The sequence below is a fragment of the Chanodichthys erythropterus genome, chromosome 4, assembly GCF_024489055.1.
Source record: "Chanodichthys erythropterus isolate Z2021 chromosome 4, ASM2448905v1, whole genome shotgun sequence".
In the NCBI taxonomy this organism is placed as follows: domain Eukaryota; kingdom Metazoa; phylum Chordata; class Actinopteri; order Cypriniformes; family Xenocyprididae; genus Chanodichthys; species Chanodichthys erythropterus.
This window is the reverse complement of record NC_090224.1, coordinates 19,123,935-19,143,421: the sequence shown is the minus strand read 5'-3', so window position 1 is coordinate 19,143,421 and position 19,487 is coordinate 19,123,935. Positions and strand designations below refer to the sequence as shown.

Here is a 19,487-nt window from a genome sequence, read left to right as displayed (position 1 = left end):
CTTTTGAGTGGTAGTGTATAAGCGGCAGGTTTATTATGAAAAAAAATATATAAACATTAAAAAAATGAAAAATTAGGAGAATCAATGAATTGTGAACAACTTACTGCCATTGTGTAAATAATATGTAATCATGTAATCCATTAAAAAGTAACTGTAGTCTGATTACAAGTATTTCAAAAAGTAATTTACTCTGATTACAAGTACTTGATTTTTGGAATATATATACATAACCTATATAACATTTATATTGACAATATTTATAAAACGTAAATAAAATATATATATATATATATTTTTTTTTATTAAAAATCATTTACTAATGATTGCTATATAACAATGTTCACAATGTATTGATAGATAGAATTATTAAATTTGTAATTTATTTTTATAAATATTATATATAATATATATATTTTAAATATGTTTAAGGAAAAGTATATTTTTAATTATATATATATTATATAATTAAATATATTATATTTTAAGTCATATATAAGAAATTATATATATATATATATATATATATATATATATATATATATATATATATATATATATATATATATATATTATTAATATTTTATTTATTTATTAATTTTTTTTATTACTAATACCGGCCCCCATTTCTGTCACATGTTGGCAATATTATGTGTAAATACTGAGTGCAACATTGTGTGTCATACTCATACCAATAGAAAGAGAGAGAGAGAGAGAGAGAGAGAGAGAGAGAGAGAGAGAGAGAGTTCATTGAGTCTTGAGTTTCTCTAGTATGGCGATCACACAGAGTCGTTCTGCCGTTACACCGGAGATCTCGTGAATCATCAACAGCACTGAATCATCGGATACAATGAGAATATAATGAGAAATCAAACACAGAGATGAGAGTCTGATGTTGGAGGCTTTTAACGGGATCAGAGCGGCGGAAATTCGCTCCGGTAAGTCAAAAACGAACTTCTGCTCTTCAGAAACCTTCAATAAACACACAACTACAAACCCAAACATAGAACTATACACGATAGTATAACGTTATAAATGATAATACAGCATTATAAACTATAAAAACGTTCTCATGTCTGCAGGAAAGAAACTCTAAGCGGTGAATGAAGTGAACATGGAGTTAATGTTTGACAACATGGCTGCTCGCTTTCATCTCTTCATTCCTCTAACTTAAAGACATATTGTAATTGTTAATTAATATAAAACATATACATATGTAGGGGTTTATTTAAATGCAGATTGCGCAAATCTGTTCCTGCGCATGAAACCGTTTCCGTTAAACGAAAACAACAAACGCGAAACATCCTGTAACTTCTTACTCAACATCAGAAGTTCATATGAGAGAATTCGGCTCTTCGTGTGTTTTTGTGTGTTTACGGGAGATTTTTCAGTCGGTACGTGTATGTTGTGTTGTGTTTCCGTTGTCATTGCGTAGGAAGTCAGAAAGAGAAACTCAAACACGGCTATAAAATGCACTGACAAAAATACCATGGTATTACTATGTTTTTTTGAACATGTACCATGACAATAATTCTTTGAAGTGGGCTACTTTGGATTGGTATAAAAAAGCACTGTTGCAGCACCACATTATAGTGACTTTATACCATGGTACTGAAATTCACATACCATGGTATTTATTTACATGGTGCTATTCCAGTGTGTTTCCAAAGATACCATGGTGCAGTGTCCATTAAAAACAGTATGGTACTTTTTTGTAAGTCATGTACAGTATGCTCATGTAAGAATTGGTTGTTGTTTTCTATTTGGTTGATCTGATGTTGAACTGGATTGATGATTAAACCACTTTATTAATAAGCATCTGTAGGTTTTTAACATATTAAAGGATTAGTTCACTTTCAAATTAAAATTTCCTGATAATTTACTCACCCGCATGTCATCCAAAATGTTCATGTCTTTCTTTCATCAGTCAAAAAGAAATTAAGGTTTTTGATGAAAACATTCCAGTATTTTTCTCCTTAGGGGCCGTTCACACAGAACGCGTCTTTGCGTCTAAAAACGTTTAGGAGTGGTTTAAAAAAAAGCACAGTGTAGAACGCGAGTGTCTCGAGACGTGCTTTTGAGACGTGAGGCAATAACGACAACAACGGAAATAATAAAAATAGGTAAACAGCATAATTGATAGATACAAGTTTTGACATGGAAAAAAAGAAAATAAGTTAATAATGACCGCCTTCTTCGCCATGTTGCCGTCAAATAAAACAGTTGTCATGCCAACTTGCTACTGTAAACAGAAGCTTGCAACGTTCGCCCCGCCTCCGAGTTCTTCTGATTGGTCCACTGTTTTGGAACTGACATTGATGAACGGCGCTGCATGTAAAAGTTGAAATTCTTTTAACTTGACACAACGTCTTAAAAACGCTGCGCTCATGTGAGAGGCGCTGCAAAAGACGCGAGACGTGACCCTAACGGTAATGCATGTCCGTCAAGTGCGTGTTTACATTGGAATAGGAAAATGCGTTCTGTGTGAGCGGCCCCTTATAGTGTACTTCAGTGGACTCCAAACGGTCGAAGGTCAAAATGACAGTTTCAGTGCAGCTTCAAAGAGCTCTACACAATCCCAGATGAGGAATAAGGGTCTTATCTAGAGAAACCATCGCTCATTTTCTAAATTTTTTTTAAAAATTACATACTTTTAACCATAAACGCTCATCTTGAACCATCTCTCTTCTTCTTCTCTATTAGAATTCCGGCAGTGCAGATGCTGCTAAGCGTATTACTGCCCTCCACAGGTCAAAGTTTGAACTAAATTGTCATATACAATATGCTAGTGCAAGTATAAAACAATTAGTTCAAACTTTGACCTGTGGAGGGCAGTAATACACTTAGCAGTGTCTACAATGCCGGAATTCAAATAGAGAAGAAGAAGAGCTAGTTCAAGATGAGCATTTATGGTTAAAAGTATATAATTTAAAAAAATTTTTTAGAAAATGACAGATTGTTTTGCTAGATAAGACTCTTATTCCTCATCTGGTATCGTTTAAAGCCCTTTGAAGCTGCACTGAAACTGTAATTTTGACCTTCAACCGTTTGGACTCCATTGAAGTCCACTATAAGGAGAATAATCCCGGAATGTTTTCATCAAAAACCTTAATTTCTTTTCGACTGAAGAAAGAAAGACATGAACATCTTGGATGACATGGGGGTGAGTAAATTATCTGGAAATTTTAATTTGAAAGTGAACTAATCCTTTAAAGGCCCTAATTGAAAAGTACTCTGGTGTTTTCATGGTATAGCGTTTACATCACTGTGTTTATATATGCTACTACCATTATAGTGGTGTCTTATTATAATAATAATAATAATAATAATAATAATAATACCATGGTACTTTATGTAATGGGCTTGTAACTTTAACTTTATGCTGTAGTGAGATTAATCTAAGCCAGAGCAAGTCATCAAGTCATCACAGGCAGTGTTTTTCTTTGAAGTTGGACACAATTAGAGTTGATACTGATGTGATAACTGTGAAGGCTTATGTGCACAGAGGTTTGGTAGAGTTTGAGAGATTATATTTGTGTGCATGTTCATACCAGACCAGAGAGTCCTCAGGTCGTTGCCAGGGCAAAAATAACCATGAGAGTATCTTCATGCCAGGCTGTACTTTTGTATGTGTGTGTATATAAGTGTGTGTGCGAAAGGGGCCCCTGCTGCTTCTTAAAACAAAAAAAATCCATTTATTCATGTGACCTGGGTAGCTCTCTCTCTCACACACACACACACAGAAAGGTTGACAGAGGTTTGAGATCCGGAATCTTTGGAATGTTTGTCCCCCTCGTCGAATGTTCTGCCTACCTGACACATGCATGTCCACATCCACTGTGGCATTCAGACAGACCGACGGCCCCCTCCAGAATTAGGATGTCATAAAATAATCCTATGAACCAGCAGACCCTAAAAGGTTTGTGTTCATATATTGCTCGTGACATCAGTGTACAGTCCGCAGAATGACTTGAACCTTTAACACACTTCTGAAACCGAAAGTGCTGGTCATGTTACTAGGTTGAGTTCTGAATTAGTTTAGGTTTAATACAGATGCACCTGTTCATGACCTCGTCAGAAGTCAAGAACATTGGCCTTTGTTTACACCAGTTTATTTTTGTATGGTGATGCTGGCTTATTCACTTGGATAAAGTGTATTATAAATTAATTTTTAGTTCATAATCATTTGGTTGTTAAGTCTGACGTCATGCGGCAGCGCTTCTGGGTCCAAACGCTCTATCTCGTACCACAAGAAAAACAACAAACGGTGCGAATATACACACACAATGTGGTGTAATACTACAAAAAAATAGTATTATAACCTTTATCTCCATACCAAAATTCCAGATGCCCAGACAGTGATTCATCTTTTATAAAATGTTAAAATATTAATGTCTGTGACGCTGTGAGCATGTAGACTGTAAGTATTTAAAATGTTTAACTTTTTAAATGTTAAAAATGAATAAATAGCGCTCATAAAAGGCTGTCAGTGGCATTCTCAAGTGAAACGAATTGAGGCTGAAACGGCCTTCCTTATGTCATGACTTAACAAGCGGATAAGTTTTGTTCTAGGACATTATTTACATTTTTATATATAATATTTAAAGGCACAATATGTAGTTTTTAGCCACTAGAGGTCGCTTATTCAAAACAAAGGAGTAGCTTGATGATGCCAAGATTGAGCGCAGATAAGGGCTGCAACGATTAATCGCGATTAATCGTTTGCAAAATAAAAGTCTGTGTTTACGTAATATATATGTTTGTGTTCTGTGTATAATAATTATGTATATATATAAATACACACACATACAGGTATAAAGTTTAGAAATATATGCATGTATTATAAATATATATATTTATAAAAACATAAACAGAACACACACATACATATTACATGAACACAGGCTTTTATTTTGCAAACGATTAATAACGATTAATCGTTGCAGCCCTAGCGCAGATTCATGGCAGGTGTCGTCTTCACCTCACAGCCGGTGGAAAAGAATCAGGATGGGACTCGGGCAGACAACATGTTTTAGGATGAGATTATTAATGTTACTGTAGTATGAACTCTGCTGTGCAAGCAGAAATGAGGCCGCTGGAGCGATTGCTAATGAGAGACTTTTATTATGTCTTCGCTTCTGCTTCTTCCGGTCAAGTATATGTGGGTTAATGCAGCGCTGTTTATCATATTAGATACATTTGAGTGTGTTGAAAATGATGTTATAACATTACTCTGTGCGTTCGCTCAGCGGCTGCTGTGAGACACTTGTTACTCACTGCAGTAAGACAGATGTCATGGTACAAACAAGGTACTCGCGGTAAAACAAGATTCAAACAGTAAGACTGTGTTGAGCTAGATAACAATGATTAGATTTCTGTCTATAAATGTATCCAAACAGTTGTTCCATTGTCTAAGAAAACATATAATATGTTAGTATTAGTTAGAGTATTAGTTAGTATTCCGTATTAGGCTTATATCTTGTTTTTGGGGTTTACTTTAATAGGTTTTCATGCTTGAATGTTCAAAAAAACATTTATTTTCCCCATATTCTCCATTGTTGCAGCACCTCTCTTTCCAGTCTGTCACTAACGCTCTGTTTAGTTCCGGTCTCTATTAAACCCCTCCTTCTGAAAAGCACAATGTGCTCTGATTGGTCGACTGGACCAGTGTGTTGTGATTGGTGTTGTGATTAGCGTGTTTTGGAAAAGTCACTCCTTTTATCATAAGTCTTAATTTCAACACACTACTAACTAACTCAACCAAGCCTTGCCCTCTTTATTCTCTGTATGCCTTGGGCGGGAATTATTTAAATAAGGGATATTGTGACTTGTTCGTTCCTGGAAGAAATTAAGGTGTTTCAGGGAGTTCAGAAACAGTGTGCGCTGATATAGAGAATAACTCTGTTTAATGTGACTTTGGTCTTTGTAACTAAACAAAGACATTTTTCATGCTCAAAAAACAACATTACACACTAAAGAAAGTTAATAATGTAAAAATGCATAATATTTCTCTAAGCACGTTCCACCCATATTCCCATTTGTTGTAAAGATTCCGGATGTTTTCCTTTCTTTATTTTTTCATGGAATATATAAATGAAATATATTTAATTTGTCTTTTATTGTCATGAGAATTGGTGTGTGTGTGTGTGTGTGGAATGGTATATGTGCTTGTTTCTCATGAAGTCTAAATCGTCCTAAATTTCCTACTTCTTATTTCTATCTTTTGATTTTGAGGCGAAATATGAGGCGGATGTGTTCTTGACAGGTTTCATTAGTTACCTTCTTCTTCTGTGTGTTTAACTTCTGGGCTTTCAGCCTTATTTGTCTCTCTACAAAATGCAAATAGAGCTGATGCCAGTCCTGTGAAACACAAACACACACACATAATCTCTCCTGTACTCCGTCACTTCTTTGCTGAATTGATGTGACGTCTTGACCACAGCAACTGAGTTTGATCTTATTTTTGTGCAAAGACATTGTTCTCCATCAAAGTCTTTCTCTTATTCAGCTCAGAGGAAAGTCTGAAAGGGAGATCAGGGCCGCTGTCCGCGGGAACCGTCGGAAGGCTTTTGTTGATCTTCCCAAAGGAGATATTCAATCATTCGCTCCACGTCAGAGAAACTGATACGGGCTGGCGCTGGAAGAAAAGAACAGCTCCTCCATCAATTTCAAAGGAAATATCTTCAGATGATTAATAAAGACACTTATTAGATCATGCTAAATATACATGCAGAACTTAAGCACGCATAGTGTGTAAACAAGCAGATGGAGCTGTCAGTTGTGGTTGTCAAAGCAAATGTTGCTGTGGTAAATGTTTCCATAACACACAGTCATACACCTCTGTTACTGTAGAGAGTTCAGTACCTCAACCGTTCTGTTATAAACTAGCTGATAAATGACATTAAACATTAATTAAATGTAATAGTACAACTTTATTGCATAATTGCATTTTCACAGTTTAATGACTCGTTTAATTATTACCCCACACACAGGTAGAAACCTTATAGTCTTCAGCAATCAACCATGACAATGTCAAAGTTTCAGGCTGGTTGACAAAAATAGGCCAGTGCTTACTACATTTGTGCAATCCAATGGTTTGTTGATGATGTATATGTTTTTACTGCTATGTTCTGTCATGACCTGAGCTCACATTACTACAGTCTTATTATATAGTCAAACATTTTATTGCATTTTAAAATATAAAATCTAACTATAAAACTCATATACATACATACACACGTTGTAAACAATATGTATTTTAATTATTAAATACTTTTATAAAATTATTTATTTTATTAAGTACACTTTAAATAATTAAGTAATTAAGTCATTTAAATAATTTATTAATTACACTTATAATAATAAATGGATAATAATATAATAATGTATAATTATTACAAATTATATATATTTTTGGACAAAATACATTTTTAGATAAATTTCTATATTTTTTTTATATTTTTAATTTAAAAAAATTCTGATATTAATAAGGATAAATTTGGCTAAAATGTATCCACCTTATTCCTACGCCCCATGATGCTTTGCGCAAATTATGGGTGTAACTTCTGTTAAGCTGTAAACAGTCAGTGAAAGGGTAAAATGAGATAACATTATTCTACCCACCCTTCAACCAAAAAACATTAAAAGGACATGTAAAAGTGTAAAAGCATCAAGGTACATTCAACAGGCCATGAAAAAGCACAAATCTTTACTCAGCAATAACGGACGGGTTAAATATAACTATAGCGATACATATCTGTATTATGTAATATACGTTGACTTCATGAACTTCAACATTGCGTGATGCTGTTTCAAAGTGATTTCCATCATTTTTACAGATAATAAATTGTATTTGTCTGTGAAAACAAACCTGGAAAGAGACATGAGGATTTGACGAGAAAAATTAGAAATTCTTCTTGCATTCCAGTAAATTATTAAAGGGATAGTTCACCCAAAAATGAAAATTTGATGTTTATCTGCTTACCCCCAGCGCATCCAAGATGTAGGTGACTTTGTTTCTTCAATCAGTAGAACACAAATGATGATTTTTTAACTCGAACCATTGCCGTCTGTCAGCCGTATAATGTGTGTCATTGGTAACACAATCTATAAGAGTCAAATAAAACATGCATAGACAAATCCAAATTAAACCCTGCGGCTCGTGACGACACATTGATGTCCTAAGACACGAAACGATCGGTTTGTGCGAGAAACTGAACAGTATTTATATAATTTCTTACCTCTAATACACCACTATGTCCAACTGCGTTCAGCACTCGTTTAGTGAGGTCTGATCATGCTCTGACAACGGCAGTGATGTCTCGCGCTTATACTTCAATGAGTGTTAGACATCACTTCCATTGTCAGAGCGCGATCAGACCTCACTAAACGAGTGCTGAACGCAGTTGGACATAATGGTGTATTAGAGGTAAAAATGATATAAATAATGATCGTTTCGTGTCTTAGGACATCAATGTGTCGTCACGAGCCGCAGGGTTTAATGTGGATTTGTCTATGCATATTTTTTGACTCGTATAGATTGTGTTACCATTCACTCTCATTATACGACTGACAGACAGCAACGGTTCGAGTTAAAAAAATCATCATTTGTGTTCTACTGAAGAAACAAAGTCACCTACATCTTGGATGCCCTGGGGTTAAGCAGATAAACATCAAATTTTCATTTTTGGGTGAACTATCCCTTTAATGGGATACATTATAAATTATATCAGGAGAACAGACCACAAGTGTGCAGTATATGTTGTCCTTTTACAGTGGAATACAAAGGGACAAAAGAAAATAATCAAGAGAAAGCAGCGATTGAAAAGAACTCTTGCCATATTCTTGTTATAACATGTTACGTTAAAATACCAAGCGTTACATTATGATGTCTGAAAATAAAAAATTGATAGCTCATTCAGTTAAACTTTAAAACATAACTTTTGAAAAATTAATAATGTTGTCAGTTTGTTGACTGCTTGTATGTTGAGCTCTGGTAGTCGCTGTTTCATAAATTGCTCACAGCAGTGAACCAATAATATCTGGCAGTATTATTAATATCTGGCTGAAGTATTAATATCTGACAGTATTTAGTCAGTGTGAGTATTGCAGCAACATTCTGTTCTGTTTTAGTCCTCGAGCGGCTGAACTCTGGGTTCGACGGCAGGTATGAATGGAGGTTCGAGAATGAACTGCATCAGCAAAGGCTAAAATCCACCCACACACACTCACACTCACACACACACACACACACACACACACACACACTCCTCATATGGCGCCTTTATATAATTGTTTTCCACTTATGGTGTTTGAGTGAAAGGTCATGAGTTTGGGTGGCTGACAGGAATAGTAAACTCACTGCCGCCCATCTGCTCCTCTACTTCCACTTTGAGGGTGGTTGTTGGTTGTGGTTGTACAGAGACGGTGTGTTTGAGTTAATTGCGAACTGTAGCAGCAGTTCAATAAGAGCTGAAATAGATCAGCTTTGAGCTGCTGATGTGTTGACCCTGATACAGAATTAAAAGTACATTAGATAAATGGATTGTGCTTTGAATTCAGTGTGTCTTCACCTCAACCCTAAATGTGCAGAACTATATGCTGTTTGTGTGTTCATGCCTTGATGCCAGTTTAGCCACACCAAGTGGTCAGTCCATCTTGTGTTAGTTCCAACATCTACAACAACCTTGTCATAATTTACATATTCTGCTTTTAGTGAATTAGGTGCTGGAAACATTCCTCAGATATTTTGGTCCATGGCATCTAACCCCTAATCGCTCCCTGGGTGCCACAGCGAAATGGCTGCCCAATGCTCTGGGTGTGTGTGTTCACTACTCACTACTCCTAATGTGTGTGTACTAACTTGGATGGGTGGACAAATGCAGAGGACAGATTGAGTATGGGTTACTTCACATATCACTTTCACACTTCTGATCATCTCACTTTCTTCCTGTTTTCAGGCCTCTTGATGCTCTCACCTGCCTGACCTACAGCCGAGATCAGGTAACTAACAGCAGGTATTTCCTCTTGTCTTGTTCTTCTGCATTTCATATTCTAATTGCATGTATTTCCACCTATGCTGCAGTTCAAATGTTTGTGGTCTGTAAGATGAGTTTTTGCAATGCATTTCTTCTGCTCACCAAGGCTGCATTAAGTTGATCATAAATACAGTAAAACAGTAATATTGTGAAATATTTTTACAATTTAAAGTAACTTTTTTTCTGTTTGAATATATTTTAAAATGTAATTTATTCCTGTGATCGAAGCTGAATTTTCAGCATCATTACTCCAGTCTTCAGTGTCACATGATCCTTCAGAAATCATTTGCTGCTCAAGAAACATTTATTATTATCAATGTTGAAGACAGTTGTGCTGCTCCATATTTTAAAAATTGTTTGTAACATTATAAAAGTCTCTTTTGATCAATTGAATGCATCCTTGCTAAATAAAAGTATTAATTTCTTAATTTTTTTTATTGCTGACCCCAAACTTTGTGTATGAAATATGTCTTTCATTAAAGATCGCTGTTATTAAAACATTAAACCGTAAAAGGAAGTTTCAGTCCCACCGCTGAAGTCAGTGTGTTTGTGTGTTAACGATTTTTAGCGTGTCTGTGTGATGAGTGTTAATGTGAGTTCAGGACTCTGGAATGTTTTAGCAGTGAGGTGCTACATGTCTGGGCTGACTGTTTGAGAAATAATTCCCACTCAAGTGTGTGTGTTCATGCAGAAACACCTAAAATAGTTAAAATAAAGGGATTTTAAGGCAATAAAGACACAGAACAACAATGTCATTCGATTGAAGAAGACAGTGAATGAATAAAAGAGTGAGTTGTTACGGTGTTTGGATCATGACAGTTATAGCTGAGTTTTGTTTTACTTAGCTGTTGTCAGTTTTTGTGCTTCTGTGTCCCAAGGGATTATGGGTAAGTCTCACCGGAGACCCTGAAATCCCCACAGGAATGTGTGTGTGTGTACACATGCTTCAGTGCTTTGCAGTAAGAAAGATTTGGTTCTGTTCTTTATTAAGATGCAACTGTTTGGGAAATTCAGTCAGTTGTCAATGAATGTCTCAATAAAGTCATTGTTGAGGGGTTTTTAGCACATTGCAATGTAGTTGCTAGGGTGTTTTGGGGTACTTATATAGTTCAAGTATAGTATACTATAGTGTATGGGTCATTGATGAATAAGGTTATTAAAAGTGTAAAAAAAAAAAAAAAAACTAACGGAGATATAATTAATTTTAAAGTTTTATTAAGTGTTAACAATAAGATTATGTGGTTTTATAATCAATTAACACTGCTTTTGTCATTTTTTACAAGATGGACAAAATTTGTCACCAAAAAAGTCATTTGGTTTAACCAGAATTTTGGTTATACTGAATGACAGTATTTTCAAACAATGCTAACAGGCTGATATCTAGCTAGCTAACAAAAGGACAATCAAACATTTTATATTTAGTACATGTTTTAAAAAAAATTACACGTTTTAACAATTAATATTATTATTATTTCCATGTTTTATAGCGGTTGTACTGAATGACCTGATGTTTCGGGACATGCAAAAGTACAAGTGAAAACATGAATTTTTCAAATGGTTAAGAGAGCGTTAGTTACTTTGTTTCACAACCATGTGGTCTTTTGCAGGTGTCTGAATGATGTCACATCCTGTCACATTGATATTGAACGCATGACTTGATCCAAAATGGTCCCTTTATATTGGTTACTCCGAATGACATCTTTCAGACATTCTTTCTCATAACAAAACAACGACTTCTACACATAATTTTAATACTAATTTTATGTTAATATGATGTTCTAAAATCATGCCACAATAAATGCATAAATTTATTACATTTTAAGATATTTTAATCACGATTGAATTGGCTGTATTGGCCTTTGGACGGTTAAACGAATGACCTTTTGGCACTTCAAAATGTTTAAAATACCTTTTATAATTAGCAAAATATAATTAAAACCTTTGGTTTCAATAAAAGTGATCTAGTTGTACTACCTTACATACTTTGGATGTCTTATTTTTGTTTTTGTTTTTTTTATTAAGGCCTTTGGACAAAAAAATGACCTGTCATTTTGACCTGTATATATAGTAATATAAGTAATATAATCAATAAACTATTAACCTATCAATGTGTACTTCATAGGTGTGTAGGATAAAGGCATTTTTGTCAAAACCCAATGCAATAAACATCAGGCATTTGATGAAGGTCATGGGACCGGAACATTGCTACATACATTTCGATACCTTTCATATTTGTTTTCTTCAAAATGTGAGCCACGTGCTCACAAATCCTAATTATAACCAACAAGTTTTAAATACAATGTAAATAAGAGATTTATTGACTTAATTTTTGTAAAATTGTAATTTTACACATTATGCAAAAAAATTGCCTTTATTTATTTATCTATTTTAGTTGCAAAACACAAAAAATTCTGTCATCAATACATGTTGTTTCCATCATGCATGATTTTAAAAATCCACATAATTACAGATGCAAAAATCCACTTGAAGTATAATCAGGGCCGCAATGTGACACATATTTTAATTTTAATAATCAAATAATCGAATTATCATCCATCTATATTTCATTTCTCTGTGTGCGTCTCTAGGATGATAGAGGAGGCGGGACGGAAGGGGAATGTCATGGCCGATAGGAAGCAGATCTTCACGGACATGAGTGAGTTCTGCCCACCATGTGACCTTTGACCCTACTGCAAGTGTTTGTACACTTGTGCATTTGAATATGAAATGACTGATGTGTGACTTTGATTCTTCAGAGACGCAGAATTATGACACCATCCGTCTGTCCACGTACCGCACCGCCTGCAAGCTCAGATTCATTCAGAAGAAATGCAACTGTGAGTATTTCACTTTAAAGCACAACTGACTAATAATGCAGAAGATGCATTTTCATTGTCAGCAAGTTCAAAAATAAGCTCAGCATGAACGGAAACTACTTGAAAATGCCACAAACTCAACTGACTGGCTTCTCTCCTGTATGATTTTTCTTCAGACCTTATTGTACATGAATTATGAGCTTCTACAGCTATTGACCTCCTAACTGAACTCTTTTCCACAAACTGGTCATAGAAATAAACACAGTTTTCTTTTAGTCATACTAAATGCAAACAATAAGTGCAACCATAATCAAAGTACTCACTCAATATTCAAAGTGCAAATTTAATAGAGACCAAATTTTTCTATAAGTATGATGCAGAGCTGAGAGATGCTTACAACTACACAGCCCAGCCTAAGATAGCTTTCATATTGGGAGATATTTGCATGCATCAGTGAGCCGTTTTTAAAATGCAGGGTATTGAAATCGCATTTAAATATGCGCTCCCGTTTTACTTTCCGCTTATCGGTCGTACTCTTTGAATAGGGAGTGGCGGTGCTGAGCACGAATTCTACAAGATCAGACATTTGTCAGACGCTTAAGCTCTGTTGTGCAACGAATCCTCTGCTATGGTTTTGTCAGTCATCTTGTCACTTACTCTTGTCACATGAAAATGTATCACTGTTTCCACAAAAACATGAAGCAACAAAACTGTTTTCAACACTGATGATAATAAAAAGTGCCTCCTGAGAAGCAAATCAGCATATTAGAATGATTTCTGAAGGATCATGTGACATTGAAGACTGGAGTAATGATGCTGAAAATCACAGGAATAAATAACATTTTAAAATATATTCAAATAGAAAACATTTATTGTAAATAGCAATAATATTTCACAATATTGCTGTTTTTTTACTGAATTTTTGAGCAAATAAATGCAGCTTTCTTTCAAAAACATTAAAAATCCCAAACCTTTGAACAGTATTGTATGTTAAAAATGATATAGGATCACAATTTAAAGTTTAAAAGTGAGTTTTTAATGCCACTTGTTTAATTGTATTATATGTAGAGTAATCTGGACTGACATAGTAAGGCTTTTCCTGACAAAATTCCCTATATTTGATGTATAGTGCATCTGGTGGACGTGTGGAACATGATCGAGGCGTTCCGTGATAACGGTCTGAACACGCTGGACGTCTGTACCGAGATCAGCGTGGCTCGGCTGGAGACCATCCTCACCTGCATCTACCAGCAGCTAAACAAACGACTGCCCACCACACACCAGATCAACGTCCAGCACAACACCAGCCTGCTGCTCAACTTCATGGTGGCGGCACACGACAGGTGAGTGTGTGTGTGTATGCTGGTTTTGTATTGTGTTTGTGGAAGTTTATTTGACAATGTGACTGTGTTTTGCAGTGATGCTCAGGGAAGGCTAACAGTGTTTTCCGTCAAAGTGATGCTCTCAGTGCTGTGTGGAGGGAAACTGGTTGATAAACTTCGCTGTAAGTTCATGCACCAATAGCTATGTTCCTCGAATTTTGTAATATCTCATTGAAGAACCCTGGATGGAAAGATGCAAATAATTCTAAAAATGTGCATAAAAATACACAATTGAGGTGGATAATTTTTTATCAGATAAGAAGACGGTGGAAACACATTTACTGAATAAATCCCTCAATGCCCAACAAAAAAACTCATGTGACTTTGCCTCAACAGAGGATGTGATTGGATAACTGGACTAACCAGCGGACCAATTGCATCACAGCATCTCAAATGTTGGTTTGATCATTCTGAAATACCTGAGCCAAAGTCTGCCATCAGAATGATTTTGTTTAATTCCCTCTTAAACAATTGCGTTCCCAAAAACCGAACGCAAGATAACATTTATTGCGTTTCGTCTGTGCGCTCTGAGATGCAAGTCATTTATGATGTACAGCAACTTCTATTTTTATTAGATATTTTGCGCCTTTTTCCTAGGAGGTGACAATTTTGTTTTCTTGAACACATGGGATGGAAACAGTGCTTTATTCGCAAATGTTGTATGCAATATTTTACAGGATTAGTTCACTTCAGAATTAAAATTTTCTGTTAATTTACTCACCCTCATGTCATCCAAGATGTTTGTCTTTATTTCTTCAGTCAAAAAGAAATGAAGGTTTTTGATGAAAACATTCCAGGATTATTCCCCTTATAGTGGACTTCACTGGGGTCCAACGGGTTGAAGGTCCAAATTACAGTTTCAGTGCAGCTTCAAAGAGCTCTACATGATCCCAGATGAGGAATAAGGGTGTTGTCTAATGAAACGATTGGTCATTTAAAAAAAAAAAAAAAATGTATATACTTTTTAATCACAAATGCTTATCTTGCACTGCTCTGTGATGCTCCACGCATTACGTAATTAGGTTGGAAAGGTCACGCGTGACGTATGTGGAAATACCGCAGTAGGGCGAAAAACTCTCAAAGTCATTGTTAAGGGGTTTTTAGCACATTGCAATGTAGTTGCTAGGGTGTTTTGGGGTACTTATATAGTTTAAGTATAGAATACTATATATAGTGTATGGGTCATTGATGAATAAGGTTATTAAAAGTGTAAAAAAAAAAAAAACTAACAGAGATATAATTTTAAAGTTTTATTAAGTGTTAACAATAAGATTATGTGGTTTTATAATCAATTAACACTGCTTTTGTCATTTTTTACAAGATGGATAAAATTTGTCACCAAAAAAGTCATTTGGTTTAACCAGAATTTTGGTTATACTGAATGACGATATTTTCAAACAATGCTAACAGGCTGATATCTAGCTAGCTAACAAAAGGACAATCAAACATTTTATGTTTAGTACATGATTTTTAAAAAAATTACACGTTTTAACAATTAATATTATTATTATTTCCATGTTTTATAGCGGTTGTACCGAATGACCTGATGTTTCGGGACATGCAAAAGTACAAGTGAAAACATGAATTTTTCAAATGGTTAAGAGAGCGTTAGTTACTTTTTCACAACCATGTGGTCCTTTGCAGGTGCTGAATGATGTCACATCCTGTCACATGATATTGAACGCATGACTTGATCCAAAATGGTCCCTTTATATTGGTTACTCCGAATGACATCTTTCAGACATTCTTTCTCATAACAAAACAACGACTTCTACACATAATTTTAATACTAATTTTATGTTAATATGATGTTATAAAATCATGCCAGAATAAAACGCATAAATTTATTACATTTTAAGATATTTTAATCACGATTGAATTGGCTGTATTGGCCTTTGGACGGTTAAACGAATGACCTTTTGGCACTTCAAAATGTTTAAAATACCTTTTATAATTAGCAAAATATAATTAAAACCTTTTGATTCAATAAAAGTGATCTAGTTGTACTACCTTACATACTTTGGATGTCTTATCTTTGTTGTTTTATTATTATTAAGGCCTTTGGACAAAAAAAATGACCTGTCATTTTGACCTGTATATATAGTAATATAAGTAAAATAATCAATAAACTATTAACCTATCAATGTGTACTTCAAAGGTGTGTAGGATAAAGGCATTTTTGTCAAAACCTAATTCAATAAACATCAGGCATTTGATGAAGGTCATGGGACTGGAACATTGCTACATACATTTTGATAACTTTTACATTTGTTTTGTTCACAATGTGAAGAACCTTTTCAACCGACGAGTTCACCCTTATTCCTCGTCTGGGATCATGTAGAGCTCTTTGAAGCTGCACTTCAACCCGTTGGACCCCAGTGAAGTCCACTATATGGAGAAAAATCCCATCTCATTTTCACTTCCAACTTCAAAATTGTCCGATATCATGGTTTTACCTTGATGTCGGACGTTCGCTTTGAAAACACTGGATCTGACCTTTCCAACGTGATTACATAATGCGTGGCGCATCGCAAAGCAGTGCAAGACGAGCATTTGTGGCTAAAAAAAGTATGTAATTTTCATTTTTTTTTTAGAAAATGACCAATTGTTTAGCTAAACAAGATCCTTATTCCTCGTCTGGGATGGTTTAGAGCCCTTTGAAGCTGTACTGAAACTGCAATTCAACCCACTGGACTTCATTTCCTTTTGAATGAACAATGAAATGCATAAACATCTTAGATGACATTTGGTAAATTTTACTTCTGAAGTGAACTAATCCTTTAATCTTTCACACATGTTAAATTTGGAAACATAGCTGAATGTTAACAGTGCCATAGCTGTGAAATTTCAGCAGTGCTGCCCACTAGTGGACAGGTATACATTGAAATAAGAAGCGTGTTTGTGTGTGTTAGATATTTTCTCTCAGATATCTGATTCTCATGGTTCGATGCTGATGCCCAAGTTCGACCACTTCCTGCAGGAGGCGCTGAAGCTTCCCACCGCCGTGTATGAGGGGCCGTCGTTTGGCTACAAGGATCACTTTGCCAGATCCTGTTTTCCTCAACAAGTAACAGTTTTACACATTTCTTCTTTTTGTCTTGTTAGTGTTGTTTGTTAAATGTCAGTATTATTGCTCATAAGTAGGGTTAGTGCACAACTTGTAGTGCATTGTTTGTGCTGCAGACATGAATAATACCTGGTGTGGGGTTCTCAATTAAGGCAAAAATCATAATCAAAATTATTTTAGTCAAAATTGACATCATGATTAATTAATATGATTACCTATCGATGCTGGAAACATCATGGATTTACTGAAGTTAAAAATTAGTGTAAACTAAATAAAAAAACATTATATATATATATACATACACTACTGTTCAAATGTTTGGGGTCAGTATGGTTTTGTTTTTGAAGAAATTAATTTTTTTTTTTATTCAGGATACATTAAAATGATCAAAAGTGACAGTAAAGATATTTGAAATGTTACAAAAGATTTATATTTCAAATAAATGCTGTTCTTTTGAACTTTATATTATCGAAGAATCCTGAAAAAATGTATCATGATTTCCACAAAATTATTAAGCAGAACGACTGTCTTCAATATTGATAATATTAATCAGAAATGTTTCTTGAGCATCAAATCATCATATTAGAATGATTTCTGAAGGATCATGTGACACTGAAGACTGGAGTAATGATGCTGAAAATATATCATATTCACAGGTATAAATTACATTATAAAAATATTAAAATAGAAAACGGCTATTTTAAATTGTAATAATATTTCACAGTATTACTGTTTTTTCTGTATTTTCGATCAAATAATTGTAGAATAGATATAATAAAAATGATAAAAATAGAATAAGTGATTAAAAATATATATATATAAAAAATACACAATATACAAAATAAACAATGGACAATATATGTATGCACAGGTATGTTATTTACAGTGCAAGGGAATGTGAATAAGAGTTATGTTGAGCTAAATAAATATGAGTATAAATAGTGTTTTGTATTGCGCATTTTATTTATTTACTGTGTGTGTGTGTGTGTGTGTGTGTGTGTGTGTGTGTGTGTGTGTGTGTGTGTGTGTGTGTGTGTGTGTGTGTGTGTGTGTGTGTGTGTGTGTGTGTGTGTGTGTGTAACAGAAGAAGGTGATGCTGAACATGTTTCTGGATACTCTGATGTCAGATCCTCTTCCTCAGTGTCTGTTTTGGCTTCCTCTGTTGCATCGGCTGGCAAATGTGGAGAACGGTAACACACGCTCAGAATATTATACGCTAATTTATTCATATTACTCAGACTTATTTATACTACAATGACAAAGCTAGAATTTTTCCTTATCCCTAATGTTATGAACATTTATTTTGTAGTTTAATATTCATATATTCCAGCACATTGAATCTCTCTCTTTCTCAGTCTATCATCCAGTGGCATGTTCTTTCTGTCGGTCGGAAGGCATGATGGGATTCCGTTATCGCTGTCAACAGTGTTTCAACTATCAACTTTGTCAAAACTGTTTTTGGCGAGGTCATGCGAGCGGAAACCACAACAGCCAGCACGAGATGAAGGAGCATTCGTCCTGGGTAAGGATCAGCTGCGATGGTTCATTAATTTTTTAAAGGTGCCCTAGAACCAGTTTTTACAAGATGTAATATAAGTCTAAGGTGTCCCCTGAATGTGTCTGTGAAGTTTCAGCTCAAAATACCCCATAGATTTTTTTATTTTTATTAATTTTTTAACTGTCTATTTTGGGGCATCATTAACTATGCACCGATTCAGGCTGCGGCCCCTTTAAATCTCGTGCTCCCTGCCCCTGAGCTCTAGACTATAATACAGCGCATTTACAAAGTTCACACAGCTAATATAACCCTCAAATGGATCTTTACAAGATATTCGTCATGCATCAGATCATGTGAGTATTGTATTTATTTGGATGTTTACATTTGATTCTGAATGAGTTTGATAGTGCTCTGTGGCTAAAGCTAACATTACACACTGTTGGAGAGATTTATAAAGATTGAAGTTGTGTTTATGAATTATACAGACTGCAAGTGTTTAAAAATTAAAATAACGATGGCTATCTCCGTGAATACAGTAATAAAAGATGGTAACTTTAACCACATTTAACAGTACATTAGCAACATGCTAACGAAACATTTAGAAAAACAATTCACAAATATCACTAAAAATAGCATGATATCATGGATCATGTCAGTTATTATCGCTCTATCTGCCATTTTTCGCTATTG

At 34.8% G+C, this 19,487-nt stretch overlaps 1 protein-coding gene across 7 annotated transcripts in view; it reads left to right on the top strand.

Moving 5' to 3' along the window:
• Positions 1-715: 715 nt before the first annotated feature.
• The window catches only part of dtnba (dystrobrevin, beta a), a 34,633-nt gene continuing 15,861 nt past the window's right edge, over positions 716-19,487 (top strand). For 3 of the 7 annotated variants that reach the window (XM_067384406.1, XM_067384404.1, XM_067384402.1), the window contains exons 1-9: positions 716-935; positions 9,957-9,999; positions 12,623-12,690; positions 12,791-12,871; positions 13,980-14,193; positions 14,269-14,354; positions 17,127-17,299; positions 18,384-18,489; positions 18,655-18,821. In XM_067384406.1, coding sequence (XP_067240507.1) covers positions 12,624-12,690; positions 12,791-12,871; positions 13,980-14,193; positions 14,269-14,354; positions 17,127-17,299; positions 18,384-18,489; positions 18,655-18,821 — 894 coding nt within the window. In that variant the 5' untranslated portion in view covers positions 716-935; positions 9,957-9,999; position 12,623. Of the gene's footprint in view, positions 936-9,956; positions 10,014-12,622; positions 12,691-12,790; positions 12,872-13,979; positions 14,194-14,268; positions 14,355-17,126; positions 17,300-18,383; positions 18,490-18,654; positions 18,822-19,487 lie in introns of all 7 variants that reach the window. The other 4 variants (XM_067384407.1, XM_067384405.1, XM_067384403.1 and 1 more) reach the window with 3 other exon arrangements.